Consider the following 15,006-nt stretch of genomic DNA (forward strand, 5'->3'; position numbering starts at 1 on the left):
GGAACTCACACACCACAACCCCGAATGGCAGGCGGCTTGACGCGTTAGTCGATGATCTCGCCTTCGATATCGTCGCTCCGCTAACACCGACTCACTACTCGCTAAATATCGCGCATCGCCCGGATATACTCGACATAGCGTTATTAAAAAACGTAACTCTGAGCTTACACTCGATCGAAGTAGTTTCAGAGTTAGATTCAGACCACCGTCCCGTCGTTATGAAGCTCGGTCGCGCTCCCGACTCCGTTCCCGTCACGAGGACTGTGGTGGATTGGCACACGCTGGGCATCAGCCTGGCTGAATCTGATCCACCATCGCTCCCGTTTAACCCGGACTCTACCCCGTCTCCTCAGGATACCGCTGAAGCCATAAACATCTTAACGTCACACATCACCTCGACATTAGATAGGTCATCGAAACAAGTTGTAGCGGAGGACTTCCTTCACCGCTTCAAATTGTCCGACGATATTAGGGAACTCCTTAGAGCTAAGAACGCCTCGATACGCGCCTACGACAGGTATCCTACCGCGGAAAATCGTATTCGAATGCGTGCCCTACAACGCGACGTAAAGTCTCGCATCGCCGAAGTCCGAGATGCCAGATGGTCTGATTTCTTAGAAGGACTCGCGCCCTCCCAAAGGTCTTACTACCGCTTAGCTCGTACTCTCAAATCGGATACGGTAGTAACTATGCCCCCCTCGTAGGCCCCTCAGGCCGACTCGCGGCGTTCGATGATAACGAAAAAGCAGAGCTGCTGGCCGATACATTGCAAACCCAGTGCACGCCCAGCACTCAATCCGTGGACCCTGTTCATGTGGAATTAGTAGACAGTGAGGTAGAACGCAGAGCCTCCTTGCCACCCTCGGATGCGTTACCAGCCGTCACCCCGATGGAAGTTAAAGACTTGATCAAAGACCTACGTCCTCGCAAGGCTCCCGGTTCCGACGGTATATCTAACCGCGTTATTAAGCTTCTACCCGTCCAACTCATCGTGATGTTGGCATCTATTTTCAATGCCGCTATGGCGAACTGTATCTTTCCCGCGGTGTGGAAAGAAGCGGACGTTATCGGCATACATAAATCCGGTAAACCAAAAAATCATCCGACGAGCTACCGCCCGATTAGCCTCCTCATGTCTCTAGGCAAGCTGTATGAGCGTCTGCTCTACAAGCGCCTTAGAGATTTCGTCTCATCCAAGGGCATTCTCATCGATGAACAATTCGGATTCCGTACAAATCACTCATGCGTTCAACAGGTGCACCGCCTCACGGAGCACATTCTTGTGGGGCTTAATCGACCAAAACCGTTATACACGGGAGCTCTCTTCTTCGACGTCGCAAAAGCGTTCGACAAAGTCTGGCACAATGGTTTGATTTTCAAACTATTCAACATGGGCGTGCCGGATAGTCTCGTGCTCATCATACGGGACTTCTTGTCGAACCGCTCTTTTCGATATCGAGTCGAGGGAACCCGCTCCTCCCCACGACCTCTCACAGCTGGAGTCCCGCAAGGCTCTGTCCTCTCACCCCTCCTATTTAGCTTATTCGTCAACGATATTCCCCGGTCGCCGCCGACCCATTTAGCTTTATTCGCCGACGACACGACTGTTTACTATTCTAGTAGAAATAAGTCCCTAATCGCGAAGAAGCTTCAGAGCGCAGCCCTAGCCCTAGGACGGTGGTTCCGAAAATGGCGCATAGACATCAACCCATCGAAAAGTACTGCGGTGCTATTTCAGAGGGGAAGCTCCACACGGATTTCCTCCCGGATTAGGAGGAGGAATCTCACACCCCCGATTACTCTCTTTAGACAAACCATACCCTGGGCCAGGAAGGTCAAGTACCTGGGCGTTACCCTGGATGCATCGATGACATTCCGCCCGCATATAAAATCAGTCCGTGATCGTGCCGCGTTTATTCTCGGTAGACTCTACCCCATGATCTGTAAGCGGAGTAAAATGTCCCTTCGGAACAAGGTGACACTTTACAAAACTTGCATAAGGCCCGTCATGACTTACGCGAGTGTGGTGTTCGCTCACGCGGCCCGCACACACATAGACACCCTCCAATCCCTACAATCCCGCTTTTGCAGGTTAGCTGTCGGGGCTCCGTGGTTCGTGAGGAACGTTGACCTACACGACGACCTGGGCCTCGAATCAATTCGGAAATACATGAAGTCAGCGTCGGAACGATACTTCGTTAAGGCTATGCGTCATGATAATCGCCTTATCGTTGCCGCCGCTGACTACTCCCCGAATACTGATCACGCAGGAGCCAGTCACCGTCGACGCCCTAGACACGTCCTTACGGATCCATCAGATCCAATAACCTTTGCATTAGATGCCTTCAGCTTTAATACTAGGGGCAGGCTTAGGGACCCCGGTAACCGTACTCGTCGAACTCGACAAAGAGGTCGACGTGCAACCTAACCCATGCATCAGCCCGCTGAGTTTCTCGCCGGATCTTCTCAGCGGGTCGCGATTCCGATCCGGTAGTAGATTCATTCGCGAAACAATTGCTCTTGAGTTGTTAGGTCTCCTTCGGAGGCGCTCGGGCAGTTGTTAGCAAATCCCACCCCTCTTGGCTGAGCCTTTGCTCGCCCACCCGTCCTGGTGAAACTGGAAAGGCCTTCGGGCCACCAGTAAACTTTCAATCATAAAAAAAAAAAAAAAAAAAAAAAAAGAATCTTAGCAATCAGTACTACCTTTTTTTGTTCTGAAAAAAAAAAGTAATTCTGAGCAAATACAATATTGAGAGCACGAAGTTCCCAGTTTAATTTGTTTTTCTATTATATTATCGTCACATAAAATTGAATTGAAATGGTTTGAGATTGGCTGCTGAAATTGTTCAATTATGAGCTTAGTATTTTTTTAATTAACATTTCTGTCCATCTTAAATACAATCGAATAACCTAAAGCTTGAAGACTAACTATATATAACTCGGTCATTTAGAAATGACGGGAAATTATCCTGCGAAGTTTTTGGAACGAAGTTCCTTATGGGACGATGCGGAGGGGTACCCTAACCGGGGAAAAACGTCCGTAACGTAAGATTTTTATTAGTAATGCACACAGTGTACGACTTAACTTTGTAATAACGTACAAAAAAAAACATATTTTTATTATATATTTTTTATAAATCATTGTGAATAAAGTTGATAACTTTGTAAAGTAGTTTTTTTTTATCAATAAAAAATCATAATAAAAATCTATACCCGAATAATTATTTTCTTTATACCTCGAATAGAACTTAAATTTAATATTTTTATAATAAGGAACTTCCTATCCGGTGTCCCACGACACCACACATCTTTTTTTCTATTTCTGAGCCATAGCGATTTGCGAGTCACAAAAATGATCGCACGTTAACTATAAACAAAAACAAAATCTAAATTCTGCCTAAAGCACAATTACGTGGTAAAGTGAAACACGAAGTTCTAACATTTTATTTTTCCAAAAATTGTTTGTAGTTTTTCTTTTACCAGAACAATTTTTTTCTTCTAATAATATCAAAAAAATGTATGTGTACCGAAATTTGCTTGGGAGTTTCGGAATAATTTTGCTTGTTAGCGAACTTAGGGGACAGTAACGCTCCGTGAAAGGCCATCAATATTCAGTAATCCCTTTTAATGCCGTAACAATAAAATTTCAATTTGACGATGAACAAAATGCTGATACTGTATTCTAAATGTAATTTTATTAAACAAAAATCGAAGAAGAACGGTAAATGCTGCAAAATATATTTTATATTATATTAAAGTATATTTTATGGAATCTTTTTTTTTTTTGTAGCGTGTGTGGCTGGAGCTTATCCAGCCACTCACGCTCACCTGGTGTTGAGTTTGATTAATCACCTAAATGCCACCACCAACCTTGAGACATGAGTACTAAGTCTAAGAATTACAGTACAATACCTTCCAAACCGATACCTATTACTGCTTCACGGCAGAAAAAGGCACAATGGTGGTGTACCTACCCGTGCGGGCTCACAAAACGTCCTATCAGTGATTACGCAAGCTATAATTTTTGCCGGTTTGATTTTTATTACACGATGTTATTCTTTCATATCTTTCTTGGATATCATTCGTAGGCATTTATTAAGTACGTATTTGATTACAAAAATTGGTACCTGATTCGAACATCAGGAGAGTTGTATCGCTCGATACGAATGCCCCGGCGTCTTATCATTAAGGCCACGACGACGACTTTTAGAATTCGAACATTACGTTATTTAATAAGTAATAAAACTTAAATAAACCTTAGTCTATTTAAATTTAAATAAAAATACAACATAAAAATTTTAAATTTAATCAGCGTTGAGATGCTACTTTCATACTGGCATTGGCTAAGTTACATTACAAATCTCATGAAGCTATATGAGTAAGAGAAAGAATCTATGGAGTAAGAATATAAATATGTGTTCATTAAGCATTCAAAGAGATTAAATTCCAAAGATTAAGGTGTATTCCAAATTAACAATCAAATTCTAATCAAGTAGAAATAATATAACGATATGGTAATAACAATTGCATATAAATATTAATTTTATATGCAAAAATTGAAAATACTTTCCACCTTAAGCAGCAGATAATGATGTTATTAAAAGATGCTTTGTGGAATTTCGGAAGCTCATTACATCGACGGAATTGGTCGGGTTCCGGTCATACGGTGCCTCGCAACGAAAGGTCAAAGAAAATGTCTTTTGACCCTTACTTTGTCTTCAGTCTGTGATATATATATGGTGGAATGTTCAATGCAGACGCCCGTACATTCAAATATATTGTCGTTAGAAAATCTTTATGATTTTAGGTAGGACTAGCGGCCCGCTCCGGTTACGGGTCTTTAACAAAAATTTCAAGGATATTTGAGGTTGTTTTATTTTTTTAAATAAAAGTACCCTTATTGCGGCGTAATTATAATAGTTAGACATATCCTGTCGTGACACTTTTTGTAAATAATAATGTGTTCTACAAAATCATAGTACATTATTTTATTCTATCATCAATAGTTTTTGCAGGGCATGCGATGTAAAGAATATTTTAGGTAATTTTTTTACACCTTGGGTTACATTATTGGAGTTTTATTTTACCCTTTTTTTTCAAATGAGTTTATATATATAGTCTATGTCACTCGGGGTAGTATACCTTCCAAACAGTAAAAGAATTTTTCAAATCGGTTCAGTAGTTTCGGAGCCTATTCAATACAAACAAAGAAACAAATCTTTCCTCTTTATAATATTAGTATAGATTATATTTTCATTAAAACATTACACTATCAAAAACTTTTTTTCTGTCTCAGCTCTTAATTATTTCTAAAAATATGTTATACCCCAAGTCGCAGGTCGTTTTGACACTAACGTAACTCTGTTTAACGTTTGCTAGTTCTAAAGGAAAATAATAATTTCGGGGCCAAGCATCAGGGGTCCTGAACGCTGCACTTGGCGGCTTTTGAAGGATATTGAAGGTCCATATATATACTTTTTAACATTTTAGAACATAACATGTAGGTGTTTATTTGATAGATGTTTTTGAAGGTGCTTAAAGCGTTCGGATGATAAAAGACTTTGCGAATAAATTTCTGTATACGTGAAGTCTTTGGATAAGCTATTACGTTGATGAAAGCAAAGTTTTTTTTTCATTCTACGTTAAGGAAATAATGCACCCGTAATCCATTCGTTAACTCTGCATTGCTGTCGTCACGGTCATAAGCGACAATTGGCTTTAAAACAACATACTAGTCTTGTCTAAAAATAAGTCAATAAAATACAATACATAAACTCTTTTACAAACTTAAAAAAAAACTGCTAAAAACAAGCTCTCTTCGTTCATAATTTGAGTAATCTTATTTCAGAATTGATGTTGATGAGAAAAGCGTTTGAAATTGCCTTCGTCCCGAGTACTTCAGACTAGGCGACAGTCTAGACAAATGAGAAAAGTGTATTTCAATGAACGCGATGAAAACCGTTTAAATTTTTTGTACTTTCTTTCAAGTTGTTTCATTTCAGCAAGGACAGCAAATAAGCTGAATGCTCCTGGCGTTTAAATCTTAGCAAATGTTATTTTAAATAGCATTTTGATTTATTTGTGATTTTTGCTTCAGTAACAAGATCTATGAAAATAATTGTTTCCATATAACATCAGTGTGCTTTGTGTGAGTTTTTTAACGTTCTCGATAGCGTAAAAGTTAACTCAAATTGGTATGTAGTTGGAACGGCGCTCCTAATCGCAAAGGTAGGCATACGCTCCAACCCCATACAAATTTGAGTTAGCTTTTAAGCTATCGAGAACTTTAAAAAACTCGTACTAAGCACACAGATAATAATTTACCAAAAGTAGAGTGTTTTGTAGGTTTGCAGGTCTGCATGGCTAGGTACCATTCCGCGTATTTTTGCCGCTATACAATTGAACTGAAATATCGAACTCATGTCTCAAGGATGATGGCGGTATTCACCCAATGTTTAGAAGCAACGGTAAGATTTTCTTAATAAATAGTCAGAATCTTTGATGGGCTGGGTGAGTCGTGGCGGAGGACGCCTCACCTTTCGTCTGGTGCAAGTGCTGACCGGGCGCCGATGCTTCGGGAAGTACCTGCACCGGATAAGAGCTGAACCAACGACGTGGTGTCACCATTGTGGACACGACCTGTACACGGCAGAGCATACGCGCTATCTGCCCCGCATGGGAGCACAGCGCCGTGTCCTTGTCGCAAAAACAGAACCGGACTTGTCGCTGCCTGGTGTCGTGGCGTTGCGCGTGGAATCGCGACCCGCTAAGAAGATCCGGCGAGAAACTCAGCGGACTGATGTATATGGGTTAGATTGCACGTCGAACTCTTTGTCCAGTTCGACTAGTACCTACGGTTACCAGGATCCCTAAGCCTTCTCCTAGTGTTAGAGCTGAAGGCGTCTAATCCAAAGGTTAACCCCACAAAAGCATAGCGGTGCTCTTCAAAAGGAGTCGCCCTCCGAATATCACTTTGAGCATCCCACTCCCGACTAGGTGCCCACTCCCGCGCAGCCACATCAACCAACCTTGAGATAGAAGTTCTAATGTCTCAGTCTTTACAGTACCACGGCTATCCCACTGTTCAAATCGAAACGCATTACTGCTTTACAGCAGATATAGCCACGGTGATGGGCCCATACCTAGAGTATCGTTCGAACTCACAAGATACCCTACCATCAGACTTTACCCCAACTTTGTTCGTTTGAAGAAGCTTTTATCCAACAACCCAATAAATATAGCATTAGCCAATAATAAAAATCAAAAAGACAATAAATAAAACATTAAATTTAACATCTTTCGCGAAGTCATAAATCGCTTTAAACATATTTGCGATATCCGATGCATTCATGAAACATTACCAGAACAATGCGATAAAAGACATGCATATAGTCAATGTTAATACATTATCAAGGGTATAGCCACGGATATGACCAATCATTCATGTTAAACGCCAATTTATTTTATCAACCTCAGGTCATCCAGGTCATCAAACTTGTTGTTTTCTATTTAATTACGTATTAAGTAATGAACAATGATTTCGTTAATTACAATAAAAATACAATAAATTTGTTTAACAAGGCAATCCTTCTCTTTAACAAAGGCAAGACATCTCTTTTATTTTCTTGTTCTTAGTTCTACAATACGATGGTGGTACAGCCGGCGAGAAACAGTCATCCGTTCTGTTTTAAAAACTGGTGCGTTATACCCTACAATTCCGACTCGGACCTCATGTCACAAGATGGCATTTAAGCTGTGATACCTATGGGCTTCGGTAGCCACTTAACACCAGGTGGCTCAAGGGTTTGTTTAATTATCGAGTGCAAAAAAAAAAATTGTCCGAAATTGTAATTTAAATGAATTTTTATTACACTCATCTATACCTACATACATAGTTACATACAAAACGTAACACCGGCCCACACACGTTGGCCCCAACGTTGCTACCAACGTTGATTGGTGAAGTGTCCACGCGTTGGCTGTTAAACTAGTTCCTTTCCGTCAGAGCCAACCTGAAGATGTGCGATACCAAAATTTAAATTGCTCTAAGCGCTTTTACAATGCTGAGTGCGTATAATTTGTATTTGTTAAAGCCACGTGAAATGAGATGATCCATGCGGGTTGCGATTTTGTTGATGAACAGCGAAGACATCGCGACATGCACACTCGACGCGTGTTGCATCAAATATTAAGTGTATAATCTAACTAATCTATGAACAGGACTGAGCAAAGCGCCAAAATGTGGACGGATCGCGAACGTAGTCACACAAATACCAGCTTCTTCCATTTGACTCCATACAGAAGAGAGCCGTTCGGATTACCGATAATCCCATTCTCACGGATCGTTTGGAGCCTCTGGGTCTGCGGAGGGACTTCGGTTCCCCCTGTATTTTGTACCGCATGTTCCATGGGGACTGCTCTGAGGAATTGTTCGAGATGATACCAACGTCTCGTTTTTACCATCGCACCGCCCGCCACCGGAGTAGAGTTCATCCATACTGTCTGGAGCCACTGCGGTCATCCACAGTGCGTTTCCAGAGATCTTTTTTGCCACGTACCATCCGGCTATGGAATGAGCTCCCCTCCTCGGTGTTTTCCGAGCGCTATGACATGTCCTTCTTCAAACGAGGCTTGTGGAGAGTATTAAGCGGTAGGCAGCGGCTTGGCTCTGCCCCTGGCATTGCTGAAGTCCATGGGCGACGGTAATCACTCACCATCAGGTGGGCCGTATGCAAGTCTGCCTACAAAGGCAATAAAAAAAAAAGATTCCTTTGATAAAACCTACACTCGACTGCCAACTACAAACATTCGCTCGCAACGTTGGGGACAATGCTATTTTCTAGATCCACGCGTTGGGCGAGTGGCGTTAGGGCCTATGTTGGGGCCAACATGTGGAGCCGGCGTAATGAAAAGCGTCTAAACACCGAATGTGGCCAGTTGGCAAAAAACACTATTTCAGAACTACCATATTTCGCTAATGAAATCGGTTCAAATGAATCGGTTTCAAACAATACAATGAGTAATTTGTTAATTGTCGTCAGAGTAAACATTTTATTATATTTTTGAACCGAACGACCTAAAATCCACAACTGCAAACAAAATTGTTTGTTCACGTGTAGTTCTTCGATGTTCATCAGCATTACTGATTCATGTTTGTTATGACTAAGTAGATACAATACCAATTTAGGGTTTCGTGGTAGAATAGAAAAACACGGAAACTATAAATTTCATGAGTTTATATGCCCATAGAGAACTGTAATAAAAAGAATACAAAATTTTAACAAAAAGGAAAACCGACACTTGAACAATTGAAAATGAGAATACACAATGTAGTCGAAGTCAGTTAAATGTGCATTATTAAGGATAGCTCAAAAACTATGGATATGAGAATCACTAGCTTCCAAAAAATCAAAATCGGTTGGTTACCTGGAAAAAAGTTCTGACAAAGGAAAGTAGCATCGTAAAATAAAGTCGAATTAATAACCTCCTCATTTTTAAAATAAAGGAGATAGCTTTAACAAGTTAAATTCAATTATTTTCAATTAAATATTAATCGTACGCACGTACTTTCCCAGTTTTTTTTTTTTAATTGTTATTTGTAGTTTGTTATAATTATTTCGCTTCTTGTATCATTAAATTTATACGAGTACCTACAAGCAATGTGCACACGATCATCGTTCCTTATACAGTCCGTGAATTCAATTTGTAATGTCTATGATATGTGCTCCAATAGCTAAACACAGGGTGGACTATGGGCTCCTAAATCGTCAATATACATCTTCTGATTAATAGCTGGCCAAGTGATTTCAATCTAACTTAAATATGTTATTAGTCTATACTAATATTATAAAGAGGAAAGATTTGTTTGTTTGTTTGTTTCGAATAGGCTCCTAAACTACTGGACCGATTTGAAAAATTCTTTTGCCATTAGAAGCCGACATTGTCCCTGATGAACATAGGCTACTTTTTTAAATTTTTTTTTTTTTGGTTTCATGTGTGTTTTAATGTTTCCGAAGCGAAGCGAGGGCGGGTCGCTAGTAATCTATAAAAGCATTGTATTAAATCGAGTTGAGTGGCTGCAAATATTATAGAATTAAAATTAATTATTTGAAACGTTTGAAAACGATTTTGACTATGGTTATAGTAAGCAATTGTTTTATTAGAAACATGTTTAGTATATACCTACACACACCTACTTTCGGTAGGCAGCAGCTTGGCTCTGCCCCTGGCATTGCTGAAGTCCATGGGCGACGGTAACCACTCACCATCAGGTGGGCCGTATGCTCGTCTGCCTACAAGGACAATAAAAAAAAACGCAGTTCTGATTTTAATTTAACTTATGTCTTAAACTAAAACCGTAACACAAAGTTACTTCGATAATTATTATTCTCATCACTATTAATCATGTTTACCACAGCTTACTAGTTATTTAGCTATTTTGGGACTCCGGGCCCAATCGAATTAATTTGAAGCAATTTCGCTGCGATACAAAACAAATATTTGCTAATCATTGTCAAGCGTTTGACTATAATCTTTGTTTGTTTTATCGGGAACACGATGTACGTACATAAGTAATGTTAACCCTCCCAATAAAAGCGGTCAAGCGCTGCCTGGCCTCAGTATCGCGTGAACCGACGCAATTACACGGCGTGCGAACACCAGATATCAAGAACCACAAGCGGCCACGGCTTCGAGCTCAGTCGTCGCGGTACATTCGTTAGATTTACCCGTCCATTCGTAAAAAAGTCTGTTATAACAGAAAAACAAAAAAAATGTTTGTTTCGCGTGCGGCGTATGTTACGCTGGTGTGCGTTCTTGCAGCGGCCAAAGACTTACCGCATCCACTCTCCGATGAATTCATCAACACGATTAACCTAAAGCAAAATAGTTGGAAGGCGGGACGTAATTTTCCGCGCGACACATCGTTCGCGCATCTTAAGAAAATAATGGGAGTTATACAGGACGAACATTTTGCGACCCTGCCAATAAAAACTCATCAAATCGATTTAATCGCCAGTCTGCCGGAAAACTTCGATCCCAGAGACAAATGGCCTGACTGTCCAACGTTGAATGAAGTCAGAGATCAAGGGTCTTGTGGCAGTTGTTGGGCTTTCGGTGCCGTCGAAGCTATGACAGACAGAGTATGTACCTATTCTAACGGAACTAAACATTTTCATTTTTCTGCCGAGGATTTGCTTAGTTGCTGCCCTATTTGTGGACTGGGATGCAGCGGAGGAATGCCGAGACTAGCTTGGGAATATTGGAAGCACTTCGGTCTAGTATCGGGAGGTAGTTACAATTCCAGTCAAGGTTGCAGACCTTACGAGATCCCTCCGTGTGAACATCACGTACCCGGCAACAGGATGCCCTGTAGCGGCGACACGAAGACTCCAAAATGCACAAAAAAATGCGAATCTGGATACGACGTTAATTACAAACAAGACAAACAATACGGAAAACATGTATATACTGTGTCCGGAGACGAAGACCACATCCGCGCGGAATTGTTCAAGAATGGTCCCGTCGAAGGTGCTTTCACAGTATATTCAGATTTGCTGTCGTACAAGAGTGGTGTATACAAACACACACAAGGGGACGCTCTCGGCGGGCACGCCGTCAAGATATTAGGCTGGGGTGTCGAAAATAATAACAAATATTGGCTTATTGCAAACTCGTGGAACTCAGATTGGGGAGACAATGGCTTCTTTAAAATTTTGCGCGGCGAGGATCACTGCGGTATAGAGAGCTCCATTGTTACGGGTGAACCGTTCTTAGATGAACACTAGGTAATAGTTAAAATCAATATTTTTATAATAATCATTTTACGTACCTTAAATGGTGGATTAATAATAAAATGTACATTTATAACTCAATAAAAACTTTGATCGTAATACCGTATTTTGTCTATTTAAAAAAAGTTTACCCGATAAGTATGATTGTACACGCCTAAGAATGTGTTCCCGATCGAAAGGTGACCACCACTTATCGCCAATGGTGGGACAGCTGTTATACTATAGAATTGAGACTTAGAGCTCATGTGTCAAGGTGGGTGGTGGCATTTACATTATCGATGTCAATGGGCTCCAGGAACTACAGAACACCGGGTGAGCTGTGAACTCACCCGGTGGTGAGCTCACCCCTTACTGGTGGTAGGACCTCTTGTGAGTCCGCGCGGGTAGGTACCACCGCCCTGCCTGTTTCTGCCGTGAAGCAGTAATGCGTTTCGATCTGAAGGGTAGGGCACCCGTTGTAACTATACTGAGATCTTAGAACTGGTCAATGATCAACTGATCTTAGATCAAGGTGGGTGGCGCATTTACATTGTAGATATCTATGGGCTCCAGTAACCACTTAACACCAGGTGGGCTGTGAGCTCGTCCACCCAACTAAGCAATAAAAAAAATAAAACCTGTCTAAGTATATTTTGAATCCTGGTATAGAAACACAGACATAGACACAGATACAGCGGACGTCTAACCTATTAGATCACAATACTCTCGGAGTCGTCTATTGACCTTAATTTTTAAATGGTTCGTTTTCTATATAACAGTTTGCTCAGTATTTTCATTATGTGCTCTGTATAATTCTCCGAAATGTTCGCCATATTATAAGTGTCTACTAATTGTGTAAATAGAAACATTTTTACGCTTAATTTCACTTCATTTTATTTATTTTGGCTTTTCAGTCGTTGCCATTATTTTCTTATGTTATGACGATCGATGATTGCCGATGAGTTCTATCCAAAACGTGTATTTGTTCCAGTACTATAAAATTGATTTCTATTTATATCTGATCTGGTTGTTCATTAACGCGATTATAAGATGAAAATGTATGAGGGTAAAATGTATTCTTATTGCATAGATAGGTGAACAAGTTCACGGCGTCATTAATGTGCATCGTCGTGTATCAATTACAGTTACACTGGAAAAACATTGATCCGCCCACAAACATATTATAGATAACGAATAAACAGACATTTAAAATAGCATGATCCAACCAGATGGCAACAACAATAGCGTGATAATTACGATTCATTTTAAACTATCAAAGTAAAACAGATGTAATATTTTATTGCTTAAATGGTTGGGCGAGCTCACAGTCCATCTGGTATTAAGTGATTACTGGAGCCTATAGACATCAATCACCTAAATTCTGTTATCCATCTTGGAACATGAGTTCTAAATTATAGTTTTACACTACAATAGCTGCCCCACCGTTCCAACCGAGACGAATTACTGATTCACGGCAGAAATATGCAGAGTGGTGATGATACCTGCTCGTGCCGACTCACAAGACGTTCTACCGCTAGTAATTACGCAAATTATACGAATATATTTTGTCGGTTTGGCTTTTTTTATTACACGATGTTATTCCTTCGCCGTGAAAGTGAACAATGAATTCGTGAGCATTAAGTACGTGAGTAAATATTGTTATATAAATTTTGGAGATATGTATATACAAAATGTGAAATATTTTTTTCACCTCGGGAGCTCAAACATGCCGCTTTTGCTGCGAGACAACAGTGAACAAAACGCGATTTTGATTCGAGCGTGGGTCAATGTAGCTTTTTAATTTTTCAATCTTCAGTGCCACGAATTAACATTGTTCAGCCATAGATTTGAAACATTTGAATGTTACTGTGCTTTGTCTCTTTCACATGTATATAAAAAAGCGAGTGAGAAAAACAAACCCCTTCGAAATTCGATTTTGAAATTCGACCTCAAAGAAAACACGTTCGGAAACGCGTAATACCCTAAAATTTAAAGATATTCATAATAAAGAAATTACGTTTTTTTTTAATAGCTATTTCAATCTATTCGTGTTCATTTCTATGTCTCCTAAGTAATATATGTTTTCACCTCAGCCGTGAGAGCACAGAGCATTACCTACTTAGGACTCACTGCTGAGGTGAAAAGCAATGTGTGCAACACGAGAGCAAAGTTTTGTGCATCTCGTGCTGTTGAGTCTCACACTGCGCTCAGGATTCTAAATATAGAATCCTAGAATCCTAGAATATAGAATCCTTCGCTTGCTCGGGGCTCAAAATCAGCACTCGAAACAAAAAACAACTTTGCTTTCTTGTTGCACAGATAACTAAAGTAAATAAGCAGACGACTTCGTGTATCTGGTGTTAAGTGGCTAGCGATAACCATAGACAACACAGTCTACTCTGCCAACTACCTTGAGGCTTTAGTTTGGTTTCATTTTTTATTGGAGTAAATAAATTAGTTCATCGTATCCTACTATTCAGGCCGCGAGTTTTTCGGCGTAGAAAGACAAAAGTCAAGTATTGTGTTAAAGGCCATTTTATTAAGACCGAAACACATGAATATCTCACTGCGTAAGAAGCAGCGTGCTGTGTATACCTATTACAAGCAGTCTAAAACCTTCACTTTCCCATTGGCATATAATTTTACTTATTTCACTATAATTAGTTTTACTGAAATTTAAATTTGTTGTTTTTTTATTAAATACATACTTTTAATATAGTAGTATACTAGCCGTACTCGCCCGCTTTGCTGCGCATTTAAAATTAACATTATTATTTATTGTCATTATTATTAGGGAGTCCAACACTCATATAAATATTAGTCTATCTATTAGTAGGTACATGTATTTTCTACATGAATTCCAAGTTTCAAGTCAATCGGATGCATGGTTCAGTAGTTATAACGGAACATCCGTAAAAACCACTGTAGATTTTTATATTAGTATAGAAGAGTATATTAGTAATAATACTAGTATAATAAGTAGTGTAATATTAATAATAGTAGTACGCAGAATGAGGCTATTTTGATTTGGTGAAGATATACGTTCTGGCCGTCCAGCTCGCATTATCTGGTTACCGTAGCCCGGGGACTACTCGTACTAAGGGGGCAAAGGGGTATATCGACCACTTACACAAACAATAACTTAACCAACCGCGAAATTGCTAAGCATTTTGAGTCAATAAGAAAACAATACCAGAAATAGGTTAAAGAGTTTACTTACTTACTATAGAGGTTT

The 15,006-nt window shown here is 40.1% G+C and overlaps 1 protein-coding gene across 1 annotated transcript; it reads left to right on the top strand.

Moving 5' to 3' along the window:
• The first annotated feature begins 10,608 nt into the window (after positions 1–10,608).
• Positions 10,609–11,891, top strand: CtsB (Cathepsin B). The gene has a single exon (XM_028171259.2). It carries the CDS (start codon positions 10,773–10,775, stop codon positions 11,784–11,786), a length of 1,014 nt encoding a protein of 337 aa, XP_028027060.2. The 5' UTR covers positions 10,609–10,772; the 3' UTR covers positions 11,787–11,891.
• Positions 11,892–15,006: the final 3,115 nt, after the last annotated feature.

The sequence above is a fragment of the Bombyx mandarina genome, chromosome 17, assembly GCF_030267445.1.
Source record: "Bombyx mandarina strain Sakado chromosome 17, ASM3026744v2".
NCBI classification, from domain to species: domain Eukaryota; kingdom Metazoa; phylum Arthropoda; class Insecta; order Lepidoptera; family Bombycidae; genus Bombyx; species Bombyx mandarina.

Excerpts from the sequence above, each read along its gene's own strand:
- CtsB (XM_028171259.2), top strand. The coding sequence starts at position 10,773 with ATGTTTGTTTCGCGTGCGGCGTATGTTACGCTGGTGTGCGTTCTTGCA.